This window comes from Muntiacus reevesi, chromosome 1 (genome assembly GCF_963930625.1).
Source record: "Muntiacus reevesi chromosome 1, mMunRee1.1, whole genome shotgun sequence".
NCBI classification, from domain to species: Eukaryota; Metazoa; Chordata; class Mammalia; order Artiodactyla; family Cervidae; genus Muntiacus; species Muntiacus reevesi.
This window is the reverse complement of record NC_089249.1, coordinates 181,726,712-181,748,239: the sequence shown is the minus strand read 5'-3', so window position 1 is coordinate 181,748,239 and position 21,528 is coordinate 181,726,712. Positions and strand designations below refer to the sequence as shown.

General features: G+C 41.6%; 1 protein-coding gene across 1 annotated transcript in view; it reads left to right on the top strand.

The window, feature by feature from the left end:
* OBSCN (obscurin, cytoskeletal calmodulin and titin-interacting RhoGEF) overlaps positions 1-21,528 on the top strand; it is a 226,432-nt gene that overhangs the window by 59,983 nt on the left and 144,921 nt on the right. The window contains exons 12-14 of the mRNA XM_065917289.1: positions 3,839-4,114; positions 14,181-14,456; positions 18,092-18,367. Coding sequence (XP_065773361.1) covers positions 3,839-4,114; positions 14,181-14,456; positions 18,092-18,367 — 828 coding nt within the window. The remainder of the gene's footprint in view (positions 1-3,838; positions 4,115-14,180; positions 14,457-18,091; positions 18,368-21,528) is intronic.

Here is a 21,528-nt window from a genome sequence, read left to right as displayed (position 1 = left end):
ATGCATGGTCGTCAGTTCCCAGCATCTGCCCAGGGTCTTCTGGGTGTTCCCTGGTGTCTGGGCCTCTGGTTCTGTCTTGCACTTGGAGTCTGATGTGAACCAGATGTCTTTCAACTGTGGGCATGTGAATTTGCTCCTCTTGGCTGTCCTGACAGCTCCTCAATGACCCCCCAGCAATGCATGTGGGTTCCCACTAGGGAGAGATGTTTGAATTTCATTAAACCAGGACCAACACTGTCGTACTTGATTTATCTCAAGACTGAATTATGGACTACCAAAATCGTAGGTGTTCTGGACACTCTTTCTCCTTGTACATGGGATTAGAAATTATCTGTGCATCTACATATAACAAAATCTAGGTACATTTTCAAAGCAAATACTGAGTTTATTACATCTTTTGTTACAACATTCTGAGTCAGAATTCTGCTTGGAGTCTGATTTATAGATTTGGACAGGAATGGTAGCTTCTCCTATACCAGCATGCATTTGTTTTTTAAAATGGTATTTTAGGAGAATAGACAATTTTTTCATGGCAATAAATATGAAAGGTTTGACAAATTGATCAGATTCTTGGAAAACTCTATGAAGAGTGACTCAGGAAACATTCAACTACTTAAATAGTCCTAAAACCTTTAAAGTAATTGGAACCATACTGAAAAAATCTTCTCATAGAGAAAGATCTAGTCCCAGTAGTTCCACTGGCAAATTACATGAAATACTTCAGAAAAAAAGTCTTGTTCATGGAGATTTTTTTAGAGAACAGTGAAAGGAGGTACAGTCTCTTGTTTCATGTTGATGACGTAACATTGATACAAGTATCTGATAGGGAAAGTAGTAAGAATTAAAATTGTAGACCAATCTATTATGGATATCAAGGCCAAAGTCTGGAACAAAATATCAAAATTAAGAATATAATAAGAGGAAAATTGGTAATATGCTGTGATGAAAGTCATACTCCAGAAATACAAGGTTATTTACACACTACAAACATTGGCAAGCAATCTGTTCGTGATATGCAGAATAAAGTACTCGAGAAGATTTGGCATCTTAAATACAGAAGAAACGTTTTATCAAGTTAGCATCAAATCCTGCCATAAAATTCTTTATGAATTATACAGAACGCAATTCTTTCTTAATTTGATGAACAATGCCGCAGGCAAACCAGCTGTCTGCACACAAAAAAAGTAACAGTTTTAAAGCTTTGCCTTTGAGATAGGACACCAGACAAGGAAGCCACCTATTACTGCTTTTGTCCAACATTCTAAAACACAGTTAGAACAAAAATAAAGTGAAAGATATAAAGATATAAAAGCGTGAAAAAGCAAAAGTGGAATTCATGGATAATATGATTTATCCAAAAGATAAAATATGTGCCATAATAAGATAGTTAAAAATGATTACCATGTAAAAAATCAGTATTAAAAAAACACTTCTATAAGTAGTAACAGATAATCTCGAAAATGAAATTTTGAAAGTTGCAACGGCATGAAAAGGATCAATATCTAAATTCCAAATCTAATAAATGTGCTGAGAGGCTCTGTAAGGGCAGGGAGACATTAAAAAAATTTTTTAAGAGACAGTCAAGAAGTTCCAAGGTGTTGGATAGAAATCAATTGAAGAATAAAACATGTTCAATACCCATTAAAATTCAAACAAATGTTTGTTTAGTGGGACTTTGAAAATTGACACATAAATTTCAAAGACCATGTACAGGGAATTCACTCTTGAAGAAGAACAAAAGGAGAGTTATTTGTTATACTAGATATCAACACTGTTAGAAAGCTACAGTAATGCATACAGTGGTGTCTTATTGTGAGGATAGGTATTGAGACCATGGACCAGAAAAATGATCTCAGACACAGACCTATGAGTGGATGACCATGTTCCCCTGCTTTTTAAAAGAAAACTGTGGAATAGTGCAAGGGGAAAGACAGCATGTTAATAAATGGTACTTAAACCATTTAACCATAGTAAATCAATAGGAAAAAAAGATCAGACTTGTAACTCATCCCACACACAGTCAACTCCTTTTGGAGTTGAAGGGAATAGAAGGGAAAATCGTACAATTCTGTTTTAAAAAATTATTTATTTATTTTTGGTTGGGTTGGGTCTTTGTTGCTGCATGTGGATTTTGCCTGTGGTCAGCAGGGGCTGTTCTTCACCGCTCTGCACAGGCTTCTCATTGAGTCACTTCTCTTGTTGTGGAGCGCAGGCTGTAGGCACACAGGCTTCAGTAGTTGCAGGAGGCAAGCACAGAAGTTGCAGCTCTCAGGTTCAGCAGTTGCAGCTCATGGGCCCTCGAGTGCATAGGTTTCGGTGGTTGTGGCCCATGGGCTCAGTAGTTGCAGCTTCTGGGTTCTAGAGCTTGAGCTCAGTAGTCATGGTACATGGGCTTAGATGCTCTTAGAGCTCACACGTGAACTCTTCCTGTGTCCCCTGCGTTGGCAGGCAGGTTCCTCTTCACTGTGCCACAAAAGAAGTCCTCATAAAACTCTTAGATGAAAACATAGATGATTTTAATTACTTAAGGGTAAAGAATGATTTCTTAGAATGTTCACTAGCGATAATGAGTGGGGTGCCATTTCCTTCTCCAGAGGATCTTCCCGACCTAGGTACTGAACCCTAGCATCTCCTGCATTGGCAGGCGGATTCCTTATCACTAGCACCTCTTGGAAGCTCTCAACCATACTGAAACAAATTTGAAATACTTTAATATATTGAAACGAAACATGAAGATTCACCAGAAGATAGCATAAGTTCATAAAAGGCAAACCACACAGATACTGAAGATATTTAGAACACACATACTTGTCAGTCAGTGCCTAGCATTGGAGAAGGAAATGGCAACCCACTCCAGTGTCCTTGCCTGGAGAATCCCAGGGACAGGGGGGCCTGGTGGGCTGCCATCTATGGGGTCACACAGAGTCGGACACGACTGAAGCAACTTAGCAGCAGCAGTAGCATTTAAATATAAATAAATAAACAGGTCCTTCAAATAAATAAATGACAGACGGTGCTATTGAAAATAAGGCAAAAACTTTGAACAGTGACAACACAGAAGAGCAAACACTGTTGAGCAAAAACATCAGAAACAGTTTATTACTTTGGGTCATTAGAAAAAATGCGAAAGAGCGCCACAGGAGGCGCACTCACTCCCACCAGTTTGCCAACGGTGAGAGTAGGTGAGGGTGGAGCCTCAGCAAGTCCCATTCACTGCAGATGAGAACGTGGGCTACACAGTACTGTGGGAAAGACTCTGGGCTCATGAGGAAGGCTAGGAATGCACCCATGACGACCCACCAGTTTGGTTTGAATGGTGTCACCAGGAAGAAAACAGTAATGGCAAACCCAGTCCTAATGCTAAAGGTGGTCAGTTTCTCCATTCCTCAGACAGTGAAAGAGAAGACCACGGGTAGGTGTAAGCATACAAGTTGACAATAGTACGAATAGGCGTGGGTGCTGAGCCTGACATCTCCGTGGACTGCAGGTGAGACGTCCCTGCATGATAATAGGGAGACGACTGTGGGTCCATGTAGGAAGGCTAGGGAACAGGTGCCTCATGACCCTGCTGATGCCAGGAGCAGGGAATCTTTTCCAATGGCACCCCCGGACCAGCTCAGAAGGACCCATGGGGAAAGGTTAAATTGTGTGTCTTTTGCTGAGAAACGCAGGGGTCCTCCTCAGGGCACAGGGCTGGTGCAGAGCCTGAGAGTCTCCAGCTCCAATGCCCCTTCCCGCCACCCCACGGCCCACCTCCCCATCCAGGTCTTCTCTGCCCGGGGCTGCTGTCCTGACTGAGATGGGGTCTCTGACCCCGTGTCTCCCCCTCTGTCCCCAGAGCCCTCGGTGGTGTTTGCCAAGGAGCAGCCGGCACGCAGTGACGTGCAGGCCGCGGCGGGAAGCAGCGCCACGCTGAGCTGCAAGGTGGCCCAGGCCCAGACGGAGGTGACGTGGTACAAGGACGGCAAGAAGCTGAGCCCGAGCTCGAAAGTGCGTGTGGAGGCCACGGGCCGTGGGCGGCGGCTGGTGGTGCAGCAGGCGGGCAAGGCGGATGCCGGGGAGTACAGCTGCGAGGCCGGGGGCCAGAAGGTCTCCTTCCACCTGGACGTCACAGGTCAGTCCTGGAGGAGGACGCCGAGCTAGCCTGTGTGCAAGTGTGAGGGAATTGGCTTTTGGTCTCACTAGACTATATGTGCACGTGCCTATAACCTTCATCTCTTCTTGCCGCTCAGTTTTCCATGTCCCATCTTGATACCCATTTTGGCCTGGAGGAGGATGAATGGCATGGGTGGCCTGGAAAGAGGAGTGGCCGTTTCTGCCCACCTGTTTCCAGGCAGTTAGGCTCAGTCCCACTGTTTTATCACCTGCCCAGAAGCTTCTTGTTTTCCCTGGTGTCAAAACTTATTTTACCAAAAGTTTTACTTTCATTACAGGTTCAGAGAATTTGTTATCAAAAGAAACAGATCATTACACACAAATAAGCAATTTCAATATTTAATAGAGGTTTATTTAGCTTAATTTCAATATATAATCATTAAAAGAAATAGAAACAATAGAAAAGAGTAACAGACTGTTGGTGGGAATGCAAGCTGGTACAGCCTCTAGGACTGCAGAGTGAAGATTCCTTAAAATATTGGAAATAGAACTGCCATAAAACCCAGCAATGCCACTGTTGGGCATGCATACCGAGGAAACCAAAATTGAAAGAGACACATATACCCCAATGTTCATTGTGGCGCTGTTTATGATAGCTAGGACATGGAAGCAACCTGGATGTCCATTGGCAGATGAATAGATAAAGAAGTTGGAATACAATGGAATATTTAGTTCAGTTCAGCTCAGTCGTGTCCGACTCTTTGTGACCCCATGGAGTGTGCCATGGCTTCCCTGACCATGACCAACTTTTGGAGTTTGCTCAAACTCATGTCCGTCGAGTCAGTGATGACATCCAACCATTTCATCCTCTGTCATCCCCTTCTCCTCCTGCCTTCAATCTTTCCCAGCATCAGGGTCTCTTCCAGTGAGTCAGTTCTTCCCATCATGTGGCCAAAGTATTGAAGTTTCAGCTTTAGCATCAGTCCTTCCAATGAATATTCAGGACTGATTTCCTTTAGGATGGACTGGTTGGATCTTCTTGCAGTCCAAGGGACTCTCAAGAGTCTTCTCCAACACCACAGTTCAAAAGCACCAATTTTTCAACACTCAGCTTTCTTTATGGTCCAACTCTCACATCCATACATGACTGCTGGAAAAACCATAGCTTTGACTAAGCTGGACCTTTGTCGGCCAAGTAATGTCTATGTTTTTTAATATGCTGTCTATGTTGGTCATAGGTTTTCTTCCAAGGAGCAAGTGTCTTTTAATTTCATGGCTGCAGTGACCATCTGCAGTGATTTTGGAGCCCAAGAAAATAACATCTCTCACTGTGTCCATTGTTTCCCCATATATTTGCCATGAAATGATGGGACCAGATGCCTTGATCTTAGTTTTCTGAATGTTGAGTTTTAAGCCAGCTTTTTCATTCTCTTGTTTCACTTTCATCAAGAAACTCTTTAGTTCTTCTCTTTCTGCTGTAAGGGTGGTGTTATCTGCGATTCTGAGGTTACTGATATTTCTCCTGGCAATCTTGATTCCAGCTTGTGCTTCATCCAGTTCAGCATTTTGCATGATGTCTTCTGCATGCAAGTTAAATAATCAGGGTGACAGTATACAGCCTTAACATACACCTTTCCCAGTTTAGAACCAGTCTGTTGTCCCATGTTTAGTTCTAACTGTTGCTTCTTGACCTGCATACAGATTTCTCAGGAGGCACGTCAGGTGGCCTGGTATTCCCATCTCTTAAATAATTTTCCACAGTTTGTTGTGATCCACAAAGTCACAGGCTTTGGCATAGTCAATAAAGCAGAAGTAGATGTTTTTCTGGAACTCTCTTGCTTTTTTGATGATCCAACCAATGTTGGCAATTTGATCTCTGGTTCCTCTACCTTTTCAAAACCAGCTTGAACATCTGGAAGTTCACGGCTCACGTACTGTTGAAACCTAGCTTAGAGGATTTTGAGCATTACTTTGCTAGCATGTGGGATGAGTACGATTGTGTTATAAGTTTTAATATTCTTTGGCATTGCCTTTCTTTGGGATTGGAATGAAAACTGACCTTTTCCCGTCCTGTGGCCATTGCTGAGTTTTCCAAATTTGCTGGAATATTGTGTGCAGCTCTTTCACAGCATCATCTTTCAGGACTTGAAAGGCTCAGCTGAAATTCCATCACCTCCACTAGCGTTGTTTGTAGTGATGCTTCCTAAGGCCCACTTGACTTCGTATTCCAGGATGTCTGACTCTAGGTGAGTGATGACACCATTGTGGTTATCTGGGTCATGAAGATCATTTTGTACAGTTCTTCTGTGTATTCTTGCCACTTCTTCTTAATCTCTTCTGCTTCTGTTAGGTCCATACCATTCCTGTCCTTTATTGAGCCCATCTTTGCATGAAATGTTCCCTTGGTATCTCTAATTTTCTTGAAGAGATCTCTAGTCTTTCCCATTATGTTGGTTTCCTCTATTTCTTTGCATTGATCTCTGAGGAAGGCTTTCTTATCTCTCCTTGCTTTTCTTTGGAACTCTGCATTCAAATAGGTATATCTTTCCTTTTCTCCTTTGCCTTTAACTTCTTTTCTTTTGTCAGCTCTTTGTAAGCTCCTTGGACAACCATTTTGCCTTTTTGCATTTCTTCTTCTTGGAGACGGTCTTGATCCCTGTCTTCTGTACAATCTTATGAACCTCCATCCATAGTTCTTCAGGCACTCTGTCTATCAGATCTAGTCCTTTAAATCTATTTCTCACTTTCACTGTACAACCGTAAGGGATTTGATTTAGGTCATACCTGGATGGTATAGTTGCGTTCCCTACTTTCTTCAATTTAAGTCTAAATTTTGCAATAAAGAGTTCATGATCTGAGCCACAGTTGGCTCCCAGTCTTGTTTTTGCTGACTTTATAGAGCTTCTCCATCTTTGGCTGAAAAGAATATAATCAATCTGATTTTGGTATCGACCATCTGGTGATGGCCATGTGTAGTCTTCTCTTGTGTTGTTGGAAGAGGTAAACTAAAAAAACATCCAGACTTAAACAGGACGCTGAGAAGTCTCTCGTTAACTGCAATCTGGAGTCCCAATTGGGAAGAGGGCTTCAGAGGCAGTTCACTCTGCTGATGAGAGTTCAGATTGCAGTTTGAAGTTTACCTCTTCCAACAACACAAGAGAAGACATATATACAATGGAATATTACTCAGCTATAAAAAGGAACACATTTGAATCAGTTCTAATGAGGTGGATGAAACTAGAGCCTGTTATACAGAGTGAGGTAAGTCAGAAAAAGAAACACCAATACAGTATAATAACGCATATATATATGGAATTTAGAAAGACGGTAACAATGATCCCATATGCAAGGCAGCATAAGAGACACAGATGTAAAGAACTGACTTTTGGACTCTGTGGGAAAAGGCAAGGGTGGGAAGTTGTGAAAGAATAGCATTGAAACAAGTATATTACCATATGTAAAATAGATGACCAGTGCAAGTTCAATGCATGAAGCAGGGCACTCAAAGCGGTGCTCTGGGACAACCCAAAGGGATAGGGTGGGGAGGGAGGTGGAAGGGGATTTCAGGATGGGGGGACACATGTGCACCTGTGGTTGATTCATGTTAATGTATGGCAAAAACCGCCAGAAAATTGTAAAGTAATTATCCTCCAATGAAAATAAATTAATTAAACAAAAGCAAAGAGTAACAGCACATATATCACCAAACTGGACTGACCAACATCCGGACTTAAATATCATGCTGAGAAGTCTCTTGTTAACAGCAATCTGAAGTCCCAGTTGGGAAGAGGGCCTCAGCGGCAGTTCACTCCACAGATGAGACTTCAGATTGCAATTTGGGGGCCCCTGCTTATAACCCCAGGCTGCATCACCGGTTTGCATGCAAAAATGCAGCTCTGGTTTTAGTTTAACATTTTTACGGTGCTGTTTGCTTTATCTTGTGAGTCATAGGATTTCATTAAAACCCAGGCATGAATCCAGGGGCTCAAGAATTCCAAGACTCATTCCCTTTCTTATCTAAAGTGCAACCTGACTTGCTGTGCTTGTAGACAGGCAGGAAATGCGGGCAGTGTCCTGGCAGGTCACAAGGAAGGTCAAGAGCCTGCTCTCCTGCTTCTGAAGCCTGAACAATACTTCCTCCATGGTAATTTCCCTAAGAGGACTCTGGCACTCCCTGATACTTGGGGGCTAAGGCAGGCCTGTGGATACATGACTTTCCTCCCATCATATGTCTTACCTGAGAGCAATCACGTGCCCTCATCTGAAACCTCGTACTTGTTCTTGGTTGGTTAGAGGTGTTTCAGTATGATGGATCCCAGATTAGGGGACATGTTGGCCACAAGATTTTACTTAGGGTTTTTTCAGGAGTGAACTTTGGATGATGAAATTTGAGATTCTGGGAGGCCTTTCCTTCCTTGTCCTGGATTTAAAAGCTCCGGTTGCCCAAAGGTAGCAAAAAACAGGGCCGTGTTTGGTTGTCACGTCCTGGCAAAGGGAAGAGAGAGAGAATGATTAGTGGAGAAACACCTGTGCTATTCAGGGAGCTCTTCTTAGATCAAATATGGCTTTTTTTTTGCCTTCAAAGAGTTTGGATGTTGCAGGTAAGTATTCCCGTTGGCGTTACATTGTTGAATTTAGAAATGGAAAGGAAAAAATGGCTTCTGTCACATCATTAGTCTTGGCTAATGAAGAGCTACTGTCCTAGCAGCCTCTAACTGGGCAAGCAATCTTTTTAAAAATTTTTTTTAATTGGTAGAAAATTGCTCTACAATTTTGTGCTGGTTTATGCCATAGTACAACATGAATCAATCATAATTATGTATATGATATATAATTATATATATATTTAATTATATATACTTAATCAATTCCCTCCTGAGCCTCTCTTCCCTCCCCCGCCCTCATCCCACCCCTCTAGGTCATCACAGAGCACCGGGCTGGGCTCCTTGTGTTATTTAGCAAATTCCCACTGTCTATTTTACACGATTGTGTATATATGTTAATGCTGCTTTTTCAGTTAGTCCCTTCCTCACCTTCCCCCTCTGTGCCCACAAGTCTGTTCTCTACTAGGATCATCAGTACCATTTTTCTAGATTCTATTGTGTTAATATATATTATTATATATATATATAACACAATATATATTGTGTTAATAATAAATATTGTGTTAATATACAGTACTTGCTTTTCTCTTTCTCACTTACTTCACTCTGTATCAGAGGCTCTGGGTTCATTCACTTCACTACAGCTGACTCAAATGCATTCCTTTTTATGACTGAGTAATATTCCATTGTATAAATGTACCACAACTTCTTTATCCATTCATCTGTCAGTGGACATCTAGGTTGCTTCATTTCCCTGGCTGTTGTAAATACTGCTGCAGTGAACACTGGGGTACATGTGTCTTTTAGAATTGTGGTTTTTCTCAGGGTATATGACCTATAGTGGGATTGCTGGGTTACTTAGTAGATTTCTTCCTAGTTTTTAAAGGAATCTCTGTACTGTTTTCCATAATGGTTGTATCAGTATACATTCCCACCAGCAGTACAAACGGGTTCACTTTTCTCCACATCCTCTATAGCATTTATTGTCTGTAGATTTTTTGATGATGGCCATTCTGAGTTGTATGAAGTTTTGATTTGTATTTCTCTAATAATGAGAGATGTTGAGCATCTTTTCATGTGTTCATTGACCATCTGTATTTCTTCTTTGGCGAAATCTCTGTTTAAGGTCTTTCACTGATTTTTTGATTGACCTGTTTGTTGGTCTGATATTGAGCTGTATGAGCTGCTAATATATTTTGGTTATTAACCCTTTGTCAGTTGTTTCATTTGCAATTATTTTCTTCCATCCTTTTCATCTTGTTTTTAGTTTCCTTTGCTGTGCAAAAGCTTTTAAGTTTAATTAGGTCCCATTAGTTTATTTTTGTTTTTATTACTCTAGGAGGTGGGTGAAAGAGGATCTTGCTGTGATTTATGCAAAACAGTATACTGTCTTTGAGCTTTATAGTTTCTGGCCATACGTTTAAGACTTTAATCCATTTTGACTTTATTTTTGTGTATGGTTTTAGGAAATATTCTAGTTTCATTCTTTTACATGTAGCAGTCCAGTTTTCTCAGCACCACTTATTGAAGAGGCTGTCTTTTCTCATTGTATATTCTTGCCTCCTTTGTCAAAGATAAGGTGCCCATTGGTGTGTGGGTTTATCTCTGGGCTTTATATCTTGTCCCTTTGGTCTATATTTCTGTTTTTGTTTTAGTACCATACTGTCTTGATGACTGTTAGCTTTGTAGTATAGTCTGAAGTCAGGAAAGTTGAATTTTCCAGCTGTATTTTTCTTTCTCAAGATTGCTTTGTCTATTCAGGGATTTTGTGTTTCCATACAAATTATGAAGTTTTTTGTTCTGGTTCTATGGATATACCATTGGTAGCTTGATAGAGATTACATTGAATCTGTAGATGGCTTTGGGTAGTATGGCAACTTTCGAAATATAGATTCTTCTAATCTAAGAACATAGTATCTCTCCATCTCTTTATGTTGTCTTTGATTTCTTTCATCTGTGTCTTATAGTTTTCTGCATACAGGTCTTTTGTTTCTTTAAATAGGTTTATTCCTAGATATTTTATTCTTTTTGTTGCAATGATGAATGGAACTGTTTCCTTAATTTCTTTTTCTGAATTTTCATTGTTAGTATATAGTAATGTAAGGAGTTTCTGTGTATTAATTTCATATCCTGTGACTTTATTAAATTCATTGATTAGTTCTGGTAGATTTTTAGTGGTGCTTTTAGGGTTTTATATGTATAGTATCATGTCATCTGCAAACAGTGAGTTTTACTTCTTTTTTTCCAATCTGGATGTCTTTTATTTCTTTTTCTTCTTTGTTGCCGTGGTTAGGACTTCCAAAACTATATTGAATAATAGTGGTGAAAGTGGGCACCCTTGTCTTGTTACTGATCTTAAAGGAAAAGCTTTCAATTTCTCATCATTGAGAATGGTGTTTGCTCTGGGTTTGTCATATATGGCCTTTATTATGTTGAGGTGTGTTCCTTTTATGCTAATTTCCTGGACAGTTTTTTTTTTTAATCATAAATGGATATTGAATTTTGTCAAAAGTTTTCTCTGCGTCTATTGAGATGATCATATTTTTTCTTTCAATTTGTTAACGTGGTGTATCACACTGATTGATTTGCATATATTGAAGAATCCTTGTATACCTGGGATAAATCTCACTTGATCATGATGTATAATTCTTTTAATGTATTGTTGGAGTCTGTTTGCTAGAACTTTGTTGAGGATTTTTGCATCTATGTTCATCAGTGATCTTGGCCTGTAATTTCCTTTTTTTGTGATATCTCTGTCTGGCTTTGGTATCAAGGTGATGGTGGCCTCATAGAATCAGTTCAGGAGTTTTCGTCCCTCAAGCAGTCTTTATTTTGTTGCATTTTCCTAACGGTCTATTTCTTGTGGCTGGGACACTTAGGGCAGTCCAAGAAATCAGGTTATTCTTCTGGGAAGAGAGTCTTCATGCCAAATAGGGCTGGGCTGCCATGTCATTGACTCCTTTGTGGCAATACTTATCAGGGTAGGATGATTTATGGGTGTGTATAGATACCCTAGGTCCCATCATGCATCTTTGTAGAATGTGGCTTTCTGAGAATAGGAGAGAGTGTTCTAAGATAAAACCATTGAAAAATTGTGAAATTTGGCTAAATTCTAGTAAACTATATGAAAGAGGAGAGAAGAAGATAGAAGTCAGAGTTGTATGACTTGTCAATCAGTGAGACTAATAATGAGAAGTCAGCCCTGTAGTTCTCTGGTACAGTATACAAAATTTCCTGGAAAACTCTTATTCCGTAGCTGTGGAGATGATCTTAGAGACAGAAAAAGGAGATACCATCCATTATTCTCTTCATGTACAGAACGTAACATCAACACCATAATCACACAAGAAAGGCAGGGAGAATGAAATCCAGACAAATCTACTGCAAACATCAAGGTCAAAATAATAAACCATAACATTTGCTAACAAAATGAATTCAGCAATGTATCCACAGTTAGAGACCAGTGGTGAAATTCCAGGATTGCATATTGAATTTAATGTTGGCAATGTGAATAAATAGAATGCTGGACATTAAGAGATTGAATGCAGAATGATGTGACCGTTTTCGTGAGTTCAGAATCAAATGGTTGATTAAACTTGAATGTCATACATTGAGACAGAAAGTTTTCTAAATTGAATATCAGTTCCTGCCATAAAACTATTGGCAAACTGTATACAAGTGTTCTTAATTTTTAACGTAAAATTCCTGCAGAACTACAACACCATCCCACCTGAGATGAGCAAGGAAATCTTTGACATGAGGCACAATACAGGTAGGTGACTAACCCCTGAGTTGTGTAAGGAGGAAAATAAAATTACTTGCCAACAGTTTTGAAAAACTAAAGGTAGAATTTGCTGATGATGGGATGATCAACTCAGACAATCCCAAAGATAAATGATTAGACTGCATAGGATTCTTGAATAGGATCAGTGTGTAAAAAAATTAACACGCAGAAAACATTTCTATGTCTTAAGTTCTGGCAAGGAATGCTTGGAAAATGAAATATGTGTGAAAGAGTTAGACCAGCAAAAAAATTTTTTTTTTGTAATTTCAATCTGATAAAAGTTGCTAAGAGACTGTAAGTGGGGAAAGGATTCAAATTCTTGAGAGACAGTCCGAGGTTGCAATAAAGGGGTAGAAATCTGGGGGGGGGGGGGGAAATCGAAGGTGTTTATTATCAATCAAAATGGAACCGAATTTGTTTTGTGAGTGGTCAGATGGAAGAATAACAGGCAGATTTCAAAGGCAAGATGCAGCCGATACACTGTTTTCTTCAAGAAAATCATGGTGGGAGCATATGCTGGGACCTGATGTCAGGAATTATCATAAGGCTGCAGTTTTCAAGATAAGGGGATCCCGGTGTAGGAATAGTTACCACATCAGAGGAATAGAAGACTGAGTTCAGAAGCAGTTCATTGCCTAAATGGATTTCTGCACCACCCATTCCCTCTCAAGTCCTCCTTTTGTTACTGTGTTGTCTGTCAGAGAAGTCACGAAGGACGTTGTCTTCATAAATGGTGCTTGGACCACTGAACCATGGGGAAAAAATAAATTGTGCTAACAGTTCACACCACACACAGAAGTAAACATGTAGTAGGTTAGAAACCTCAATGTAAAAAGTAAAACTCCCCAAAACCCTCAGATGAGAGCATGGTTTCTTTAAAGACTAAGGTAAAGAAAAATTTCTTAGATAGAACAGAAATACTTTATACTCAAAGGGATGAAAGGACAATGTGACCCTGTTGAAAGGAAAAACTTTGGTTTATCACAGGTTTTGATCAGAAAGTGAAAATGAGAGTCACACAGTTGGGAATATCCTTAAAACTTACCTGTGTGTCATTCTTTGGTATTTAAACCATAAAGAGTGGCCAGAGGTGAATCGAGAAAAGAGCGAGCCTACCAAGGCTAAGTGGGCAAAAGATTTGAATGGTGTAACTGAGAAGAAGAAAACAGTAATGATGAACCCAGTCCTGAGGGGAAAGGTGCTCAGCTTCTCCATTCCTCAGACAATGGCAAAGAAAGCCTTGGGGAGGTGTAAGCACTCCCAGCAGATTGCCACAAGTTTAAAACAGTAAGAGTGGGCTGGGTGCTGAGCCTCAGACATCTCCACTGACTGCAGATGAAAAGTTCCTTGCAAAACCATATGGAGAAGACTGGGGCACTATCTTGGAAGGTTGGTGGATATTTGCATTGTGAACCTGCAGATGTCATGAACAGGGAAGATGTCTTTTTCAAAAGCCCCTTTCCCAGGCCATTTCACATGGACCTGTGGGAGAATGCATGATTTGTGTGACTTGATGCTGAGAAAGACAGAGTGTCCTCTGCAAGGCACAGGGCTGGTGCAGAAGCTGGAAAAGTCTCCAGCTCCATCACTCCTTCCCACCACCGCGCTTCCCAGCTCCCCATCCAGGTCTTCTCTGCCCGGGGCTGCTGTCCTGACTGAGATGGAGTCTCTAACCCTGTGTATCCCTCTGTCCCTAGAGCCCTCGGTGGTGTTTGCCAAGGAGCAGCCGGCACGCAGTGACGTGCAGGCCGTGGCGGGAAGCAGCGCCACGCTGAGCTGCGAGGTGGCCCAGGCCCAGACGGAGGTGACGTGGTACAAGGACGGCAAGAAGCTGAGTTCCAGCTCGAAAGTGTGTGTGGAGGCCAAGGGCTGCACCCGGAAGCTGGTGGTGCAGCAGGCGGGCAAGGCAGATGCCGGGGAGTACAGCTGCGAGGCCGGGGGCCAGAAAGTCTCCTTCCACCTGGACGTCACAGGTCAGTCCTTGGAGGTAGTCAGTTAGCCTTATGTGGAGGTGATGGGCTGGGCTTGCACCCCTGACTGACCCGATGATCTTTCCACTGGACTTCATCTCTTTTGGTCTTCTGTCCTCCCACCCCCATTTTCATACCCAAGGCTGGGCAAAGGGAGCTGGATGGGAGGGTATGAACAGAAGGGAGAAAGGCATTCTGTAAACCCAGAGTGGTGTTTTCCACACGGTGATGCATGGTCATCAGTTCCCAGCATCTGCCCAGGGTCTTCTGGGTGTTCCCTGGTGTCTGGGCCTCTGGTTCTGTCTTGCACTTGGAGTCTGATGTGAACCAGATGTCTTTCAACTGTGGGCATGTGAATTTGCTCCTCTTGGCTGTCCTGACAGCTCCTCAGTGCCCCACCCAGCAATGCCTCTGGGTTCCCACTAGGGAGAGATGTTTGAATTTCATTAAACCAGGACCAACACTGTTGTACTTGATTTATCTCAAGAATGAACTATGGGTTTACCAGAGTTTCAGTTGTTCTGGACACTCTTTTTCTTTGCACTGGATATTGAAATTATCTGTGTATCTACAGGGCTTCTGAGGTGGCTTGGTGGGTAAAGAATCTGCCTGCAATGCAGGAGACGCAGGTTCCATCCCTGGGTCGGGAGGAGAGCATGGCAACCCACTCCAGTATTCTTGCCTGGAGAATCCCACGCGCCGAGGAGCTTGACGGGTTATAGTCCATGGTGTCACGGAGAGGCAGCTGAAGGGACAGAGCACACACGCTCATACACATCTGGGTCTATTTTGCTTGTAATGTGTGCAGAGTAAACAGAGAGCAGAGGATTGGTTGATGTGTGCCTGAAATATGCACATGTGAGATCTGGAATTCTCTTTTCAAAGCAAATATGGATTTCCTTTGTCTTCTGTTGGAACATTCTATGTCAGAATAATAGCTGGAGTCTGATTTATAGATTTAGACTTGAAGAGGAATAGTCACTTCTCCTATACCAATATGCATGTATCTTTAAAGAATGATATTTTAGGAGAGTATGACAATTTTTTTCATGGCAATAAATGTGAAAGGCTTGACGAATTAATCAGGTTCTTAGAAAATTATATACCAAGGGACACAGAAACACTGGACAACTCAGATAGTCTTAGAACCTTTTACATAATTGGAATCATAGTGAAAAATCTTCCCATAGAGGAATGTTTAATCCCTGTAGTGCCACTGGTAAATTACATGAGCTACTTTAAAAAGGAGAACCCTGTTCATGGAGGTTATTCTGGAGAATAGAAAAATGAGATACAGTCTCTTCTTTGTTTCATGTAGATTGTGTAACACTGATACCAATATCTGACAAGGAAAGGGGTGAGGATTGAAATTATCATCAATCTATTATGGAGAGCAAGGCCAACATCTGAAAGAAAACATGAACAGAATAAGTTTAACAATATATAAATGGGATAATTGGTGATACACTGTGATGAAAGTCCAGAAGTGCAAGATTGTTGAAATACTAGAAATGTTAGCAAAACATTCTGTTCATGACATGCAGAATAAAGGATGAGATTTCTCTTATAAATAAGAGAAAAAATGTTTAATGAAGTTTGCATCAATTTTTGCCATAAGATTCTTAACGAATTATAAATAAAACAATTCTTTCTTAATTTGATCAATGACTCTGCAGGCAATCCAGCTAATTGCACACAAAAAAGTGAAAGTTTGAAAGCTTTGCTTATGAGATAGAGAACCAGACAAGGAAACCCACTGTTAATGCTTTTATCCAACATTTTACAGCACAGTTAGGGAAAAAATAAAATAATATAAAAGTGTGAATAAACAAAAGTGGAATTCACAGATAATATGATTTACCCAAAGATAAGTTATGGGACAATAGGATAGTTAAGAATGATCACTTTGGAAAAAGTTAGTATGAAGAAAACAAACATCTGTGTCTAACAGTAGCAACAAACATGTTGAAAATGAAATTTTAAAAGAGTTAAAATAACATCAAAGCCATCATTTTTAAATTACAAATCTAATAAAAAGTTCTGAGAGGCTCTGTGGTGGGGAGGATTATTGGAATTTTTTTGAGAGACAGTCAAGAAGTTCTAAATAGTTTGGTAGAAATCTACAGAAGAATAAAAAAATGTTCAATACAAATTAAAATCCAAAAAAAGTTTGTTTAGAGGGGACTTTGAAAATTGACAAGTAAATTGCAAAGACCATGTAGAGTCAATGCACTCATGAAGAAGAGCAAATATTTGGTGATATTACCAAATATCAAGACTACTATAAAGCTACAGTAATGAATATAATAGTGTCTTGCTATTAAGATAGACACACAGGCCAAAGCATCTGAAGAGTGATTTCAGACACAGACCTGAATGACCACATTTCCCTTTTCCTTTTTAAAAATTATGGAATGGTGCAAGGCATAGAGGCAGCATAGTTTTCATAAATGATACTTGGACCATTTAACCTATAGAGAAGAGATTACCAGTAAGTCATACCACACACAGTCAACTCCTGTTGGGTTACAGACCACAGAATAGAAGGGAAAATCATAGACATAAATTGCTTTAGGATAAAGAATAATTTCTTAGAATACAAGTGTACTAGCCATAATGAAACAAATTTGAAATACTTTACTGAAATTAACCATGAAGATTCATCAGAAGTTAGCATAAGTGACTAAAGGGCCAACCACACAGACGTGGAAGACATTTAGAACATATATACTTGTCAGTGCCTTGCATTTAAATATGTAAAAATGTCCTCAAAATGACAGAAGATGCTATTGAAAACAGGGTAAAATCTTTGAACAACGATGATGCAGAAGAGCGAATACCGGTGAGCAAAAATATCACAAAGAGTTGTTTTCCTCCGTGTCATGAGAAAAATGCAAAAGAAGGCCACAGGAGGCACACGCATTCCCACCAGATGGCCAGCGTGAGAGTGGGCAAGAATGGAGCCTCAGTGAGTCCTGGTCACGGCGATGAGAGCATGCACGTTTCTGTGGGGAAGATGGGGCTGCATCGAGGAACGCTCCCATCATGATCACACAGTTCCCATCCTACTAGGAAGTGGGCAAAAGATCTGAATAGTGTCACCAGGAAGAAAGAACCATAATGGTGACGCCAGTGCTCAGGGGAAAAGGTGCTTGCTTCTTCATTCCTCAGACAATGACAGAGAAAGCCATAGGGAGGTGTAAGCACTCTCTCCAGGTTGCACCAGTTGGCAAGGGTAAGAGTAGGCAGAGGTGCCAGCCTCAGACATATAAATGGACTGCAGGTGAAGAGTTCCAAGGATGAAGTTATGGAAAGGACTGGCACCATCTGGGAAGGTGGGGAGCACATGCCAGGTACCATGAGCAGGGAACAAGTCTGTTCCAGTGGCCACCCCATCCTGCAGAAGCTCTCATGGATGGACCCAGAGGAGAATTCATAAATTGTCACTTGTTGCTGAGACAGTTTGGGTGACCTTGGCAGAGGACAGCGCTGGTGCAGAGCCTGGAGAAGTCTCTAAGCTCTGTTACCTCTTCATACTGACCCAAAACTAACTCCCCATCCAGGTCTTCTCTGCTCGGGGCTGCCGTCCTGACTGAGATGGGGTCTCTGACCCTGTGCATCCCCCTCTGTCTCCCCAGAGCCCTCAGTGGTGTTTGCCAAGGAGCAGCCGGCACGCAGTGACGTGCAGGCCGTGGCGGGAAGCAGCGCCATGCTGAGCTGCGAGGTGGCCCAGACCCAGACGGAGGTGACGTGGTACAAGGACGGCAAGAAGCTGAGTTCCAGCTCGAAAGTGCGTGTGGAGGCCAAGGGCTGCACCCGGAAGCTGGTGGTGCAGCAGGCGGGCAAGGCGGATGCCGGGGAGTACAGCTGTGAGGCCGGGGGCCAGAAGGTCTCCTTCCACCTGGACGTCACAGGTCAGTCCTGGAGGAGGACGCCGAGCTAGCCTGCGTGCAGGTGACAAGGGGCCTGGCTTCCAGCCTCACCAGACTTGTGTATCGCCTGTAAGCTTTAGGACTTCACACCTTCCAGTCATCTGTGTCCCATCTTCTACCCATTGGCTCCAGGAGGGCTGGATGGGGAGGTTCTCATGAAAAGAAGAGGGCCTGTTTATGTGCATCTGTTTCCTGGCAGTGAGGCTCAGTCACACTGTCATCTTAGCACCCTCCCAGAACCTTCCCGTTGCTTCTGGTGTTAGGACCCAGGCTCTCCCTGATGTTAGGGGCTGAGGTAGGCCTGGGGTATAATTGACTTTCCTCCCATCATATGTCTTCCCTGACAACTAGTACTCACCCTCATCTATAACCTCATGCTTCTCTCAGCTGGCCAGGTGTGTTTCAGTTTGGTCGATACTGGATTAAGGAAAACATCGGCCACACAGTCCTATTTGGAATTCTCTTAGGAGTAAACTTTGGATGATGAAATTCGAGGTTTCTGGGATGCTCTTCATTCCTTTTCCTCTGTAGAGAGGGTCTGGTTGCTGGTAGGTACCAAGAAATAGGCTACTCTTTGTTGTCACTGCCTAGTGAAAAGAGGAAACAAATGATGATGGTAGAGAGTCACCTGTGCTATTTAGGGTGATCTTCTTAGATAAAATATGATTTTCCTTTGTTTTGAAGAAAGTTGGATGTTTCAGGTCAGCATTCCTCTTGGCATTACGTTGACGAATTTAGGAATGGAAAGGAGAAAGTCATTTCTACCTCATCTGTGTGGATTGTTAAGAAGAATTTACTGTCCTGCAAGCCTCTGACGGGCAAAGCAGACTTTACTTCCTTGCATTTTCCTAGTGGTCAGTGAGTGTCTCTTTCTCGTGGCTAAAACATCAGGCAGTCTAAGAAGTCAGGTTATTCTTCTTCTGCGAAGAAAGTCTTCGTGCAGAATGGGAGTGGGCTTCCATGCCACAGTGACTCCTAGGTGGCAGCCCCTAAGAGTTTGAGACCATGTCAGTGTAGCCGGATGCGTGGGTGTGTATATGCCCCAGACTCCACCATGCATCTTTGCAGCATGTGATTTTTGAAGCACATTGAAGAGTACTTTAGGTAAAAACCTTTGAAAAATTGTAAAATGTGTCTAAAACCTAGTAAAATACATGAAAATCAGACTGCCTGCAAAGATAGGGAAAACTCAAAGAATTGGATGACTTGTAATCAATAGGACAAATAATGAAAGCGTTGTCAGCCTCATAGTTCTCTGGTAAACTGTATAAAATATTCAGGAAATTGTTATTCCATGCTTGGAGATGGTCCTAGAGAGAGAGAAATGAGATACCCTCCATAACTATTTTCATGTACAGAACATAACATTGATACTGAAATCACTCCAGAAAGAGAAAGGGAAGATGAAATACCAGACCAATGTACTGCGAGTATCACAATTATGAATTAAATGTTAAGAAAGTGAATTCAGCAGTGTATCCAGGGGTAGAGATCAGTGGTGAAAGTCCTAGTTCAGGATTGCATGTTGTATTAACATTGACAATGTTGACAGAAAGCTTGACGTTAGATTGAATGCAAAAAGATCATCTCCGTGAGCACAGAAGCAAATGGTTGATTGAACTTGCATGTCTTACACTGAGACAAAATGTTTGATAAAATTGAGCTTCAGTTTCTGTCATAAAATTCTTAGTAAGCTTGATAAAAGATATCTTCTTTTTAATGTTACTGCATTCTGGCAAAAACAACAACAACATCCCCCTTATGGTACACCTGGAAGTCTTTGATGTGAGGGACGGAACTCTCAGGCCGCTCTACCCACTGAGTTCAGTAAGGAGGAGAATGAAATCATTGGCAGAGTTTTGAAAAACTAAATATGGGATTTGGTGATAATGTAATGATCAACTCAGACAATCCCAGAGATAAATGATTAGATTGCATCTGTTTCTTGAGTAAGATAAGTGTGTAAAAAAATCAGTATGCAGGAATTATTTCTACTTCTGAGTCCTGCCATGGACCACTTGGAAAATTGAGTTTGCGTGGAAGAGTTAGACTAGCACAGTTGTATCGTGTTTCTAATTTCCAGTCCTGATGAAAGTTGCGAAGGGTCTGTGTGTGAGACATTATTCAAGATTCTGAGAGGCAGTCAGAGGTTGGAATAGATGGATAGAAATTCAAGGGAAAAAAATCAAAAGATGTTTATTAACAATTAAAATCAAAACCAGTTTTTGGGAGGTGGGTCAGATGAAAGAGAAACAGGCAGATTCCAAGGTAAGGTACAGCCAATGTGTTGTTTTCTTGTAGAAATTCAGAATGGGAGTCTTAACTGGGACGTGATGTCAAGACTTACCATAAGGCTGCAGTTCTCAAGACAAGGGGTCCTAGTGCAGGGATGGTTATCACACTGGAGGAACAGAAACTCAGTTCAGAAACAGTTCATAAATGACTTCCCAGCACCACCATCCCCCCTCGACCAACCCCTTTCGATTGTTACTCTCTTGTCTGTTGAAGAAGTCAAGGGAGGATGTTGTAGAAAGAAATGGTGGTTGGATCACTGACCCACACAGAACACTTAAGTTGTACTAACAATTCACACCATACACAGAAGTCAACTCAGGGTGGATTGGAAACCTCAGAGTAAAGAGTAAAACCAAGAAAAAAAAACAGACCTCAGATAATAACATGGTCTCTTCAAAGACTTAGGGTAAGGAGAGATTTCTTAAGTAGAGCACAAATGCTCTAAACTCAAAGGTAAGAAGTGGACATTGTCACAGTATTGGAAGGAAAAACTTTGACTTAACAGAGGACTGGATCAGAGAGTGAATATATGAGTCACATCATTGGGAATATCCTTAAAATTTACCTGTTTGTCATTCTCTGGCACATAAATGTATAAAAGTTGGCCAGAGTTGAATCAACCCAAGAGAACATCTACTATTGGCAAGTGGGGAAAAGATTTGACCCTAGTCACCAGGAAGAAGAAAACAGTAATGGCAAACCCAGGCCTAAGGGGGAGGTGATTGCTTCTTCACTCCTCAGACAGAGACACAGAGAGCCACGGGGAGGTGCAGGCACTCCCCCAGATGGCCACCAGCTGAGAATCCTGAGAGTTGGCAAGCGCGCCGAGCCTCAGCCATCACCAGGAC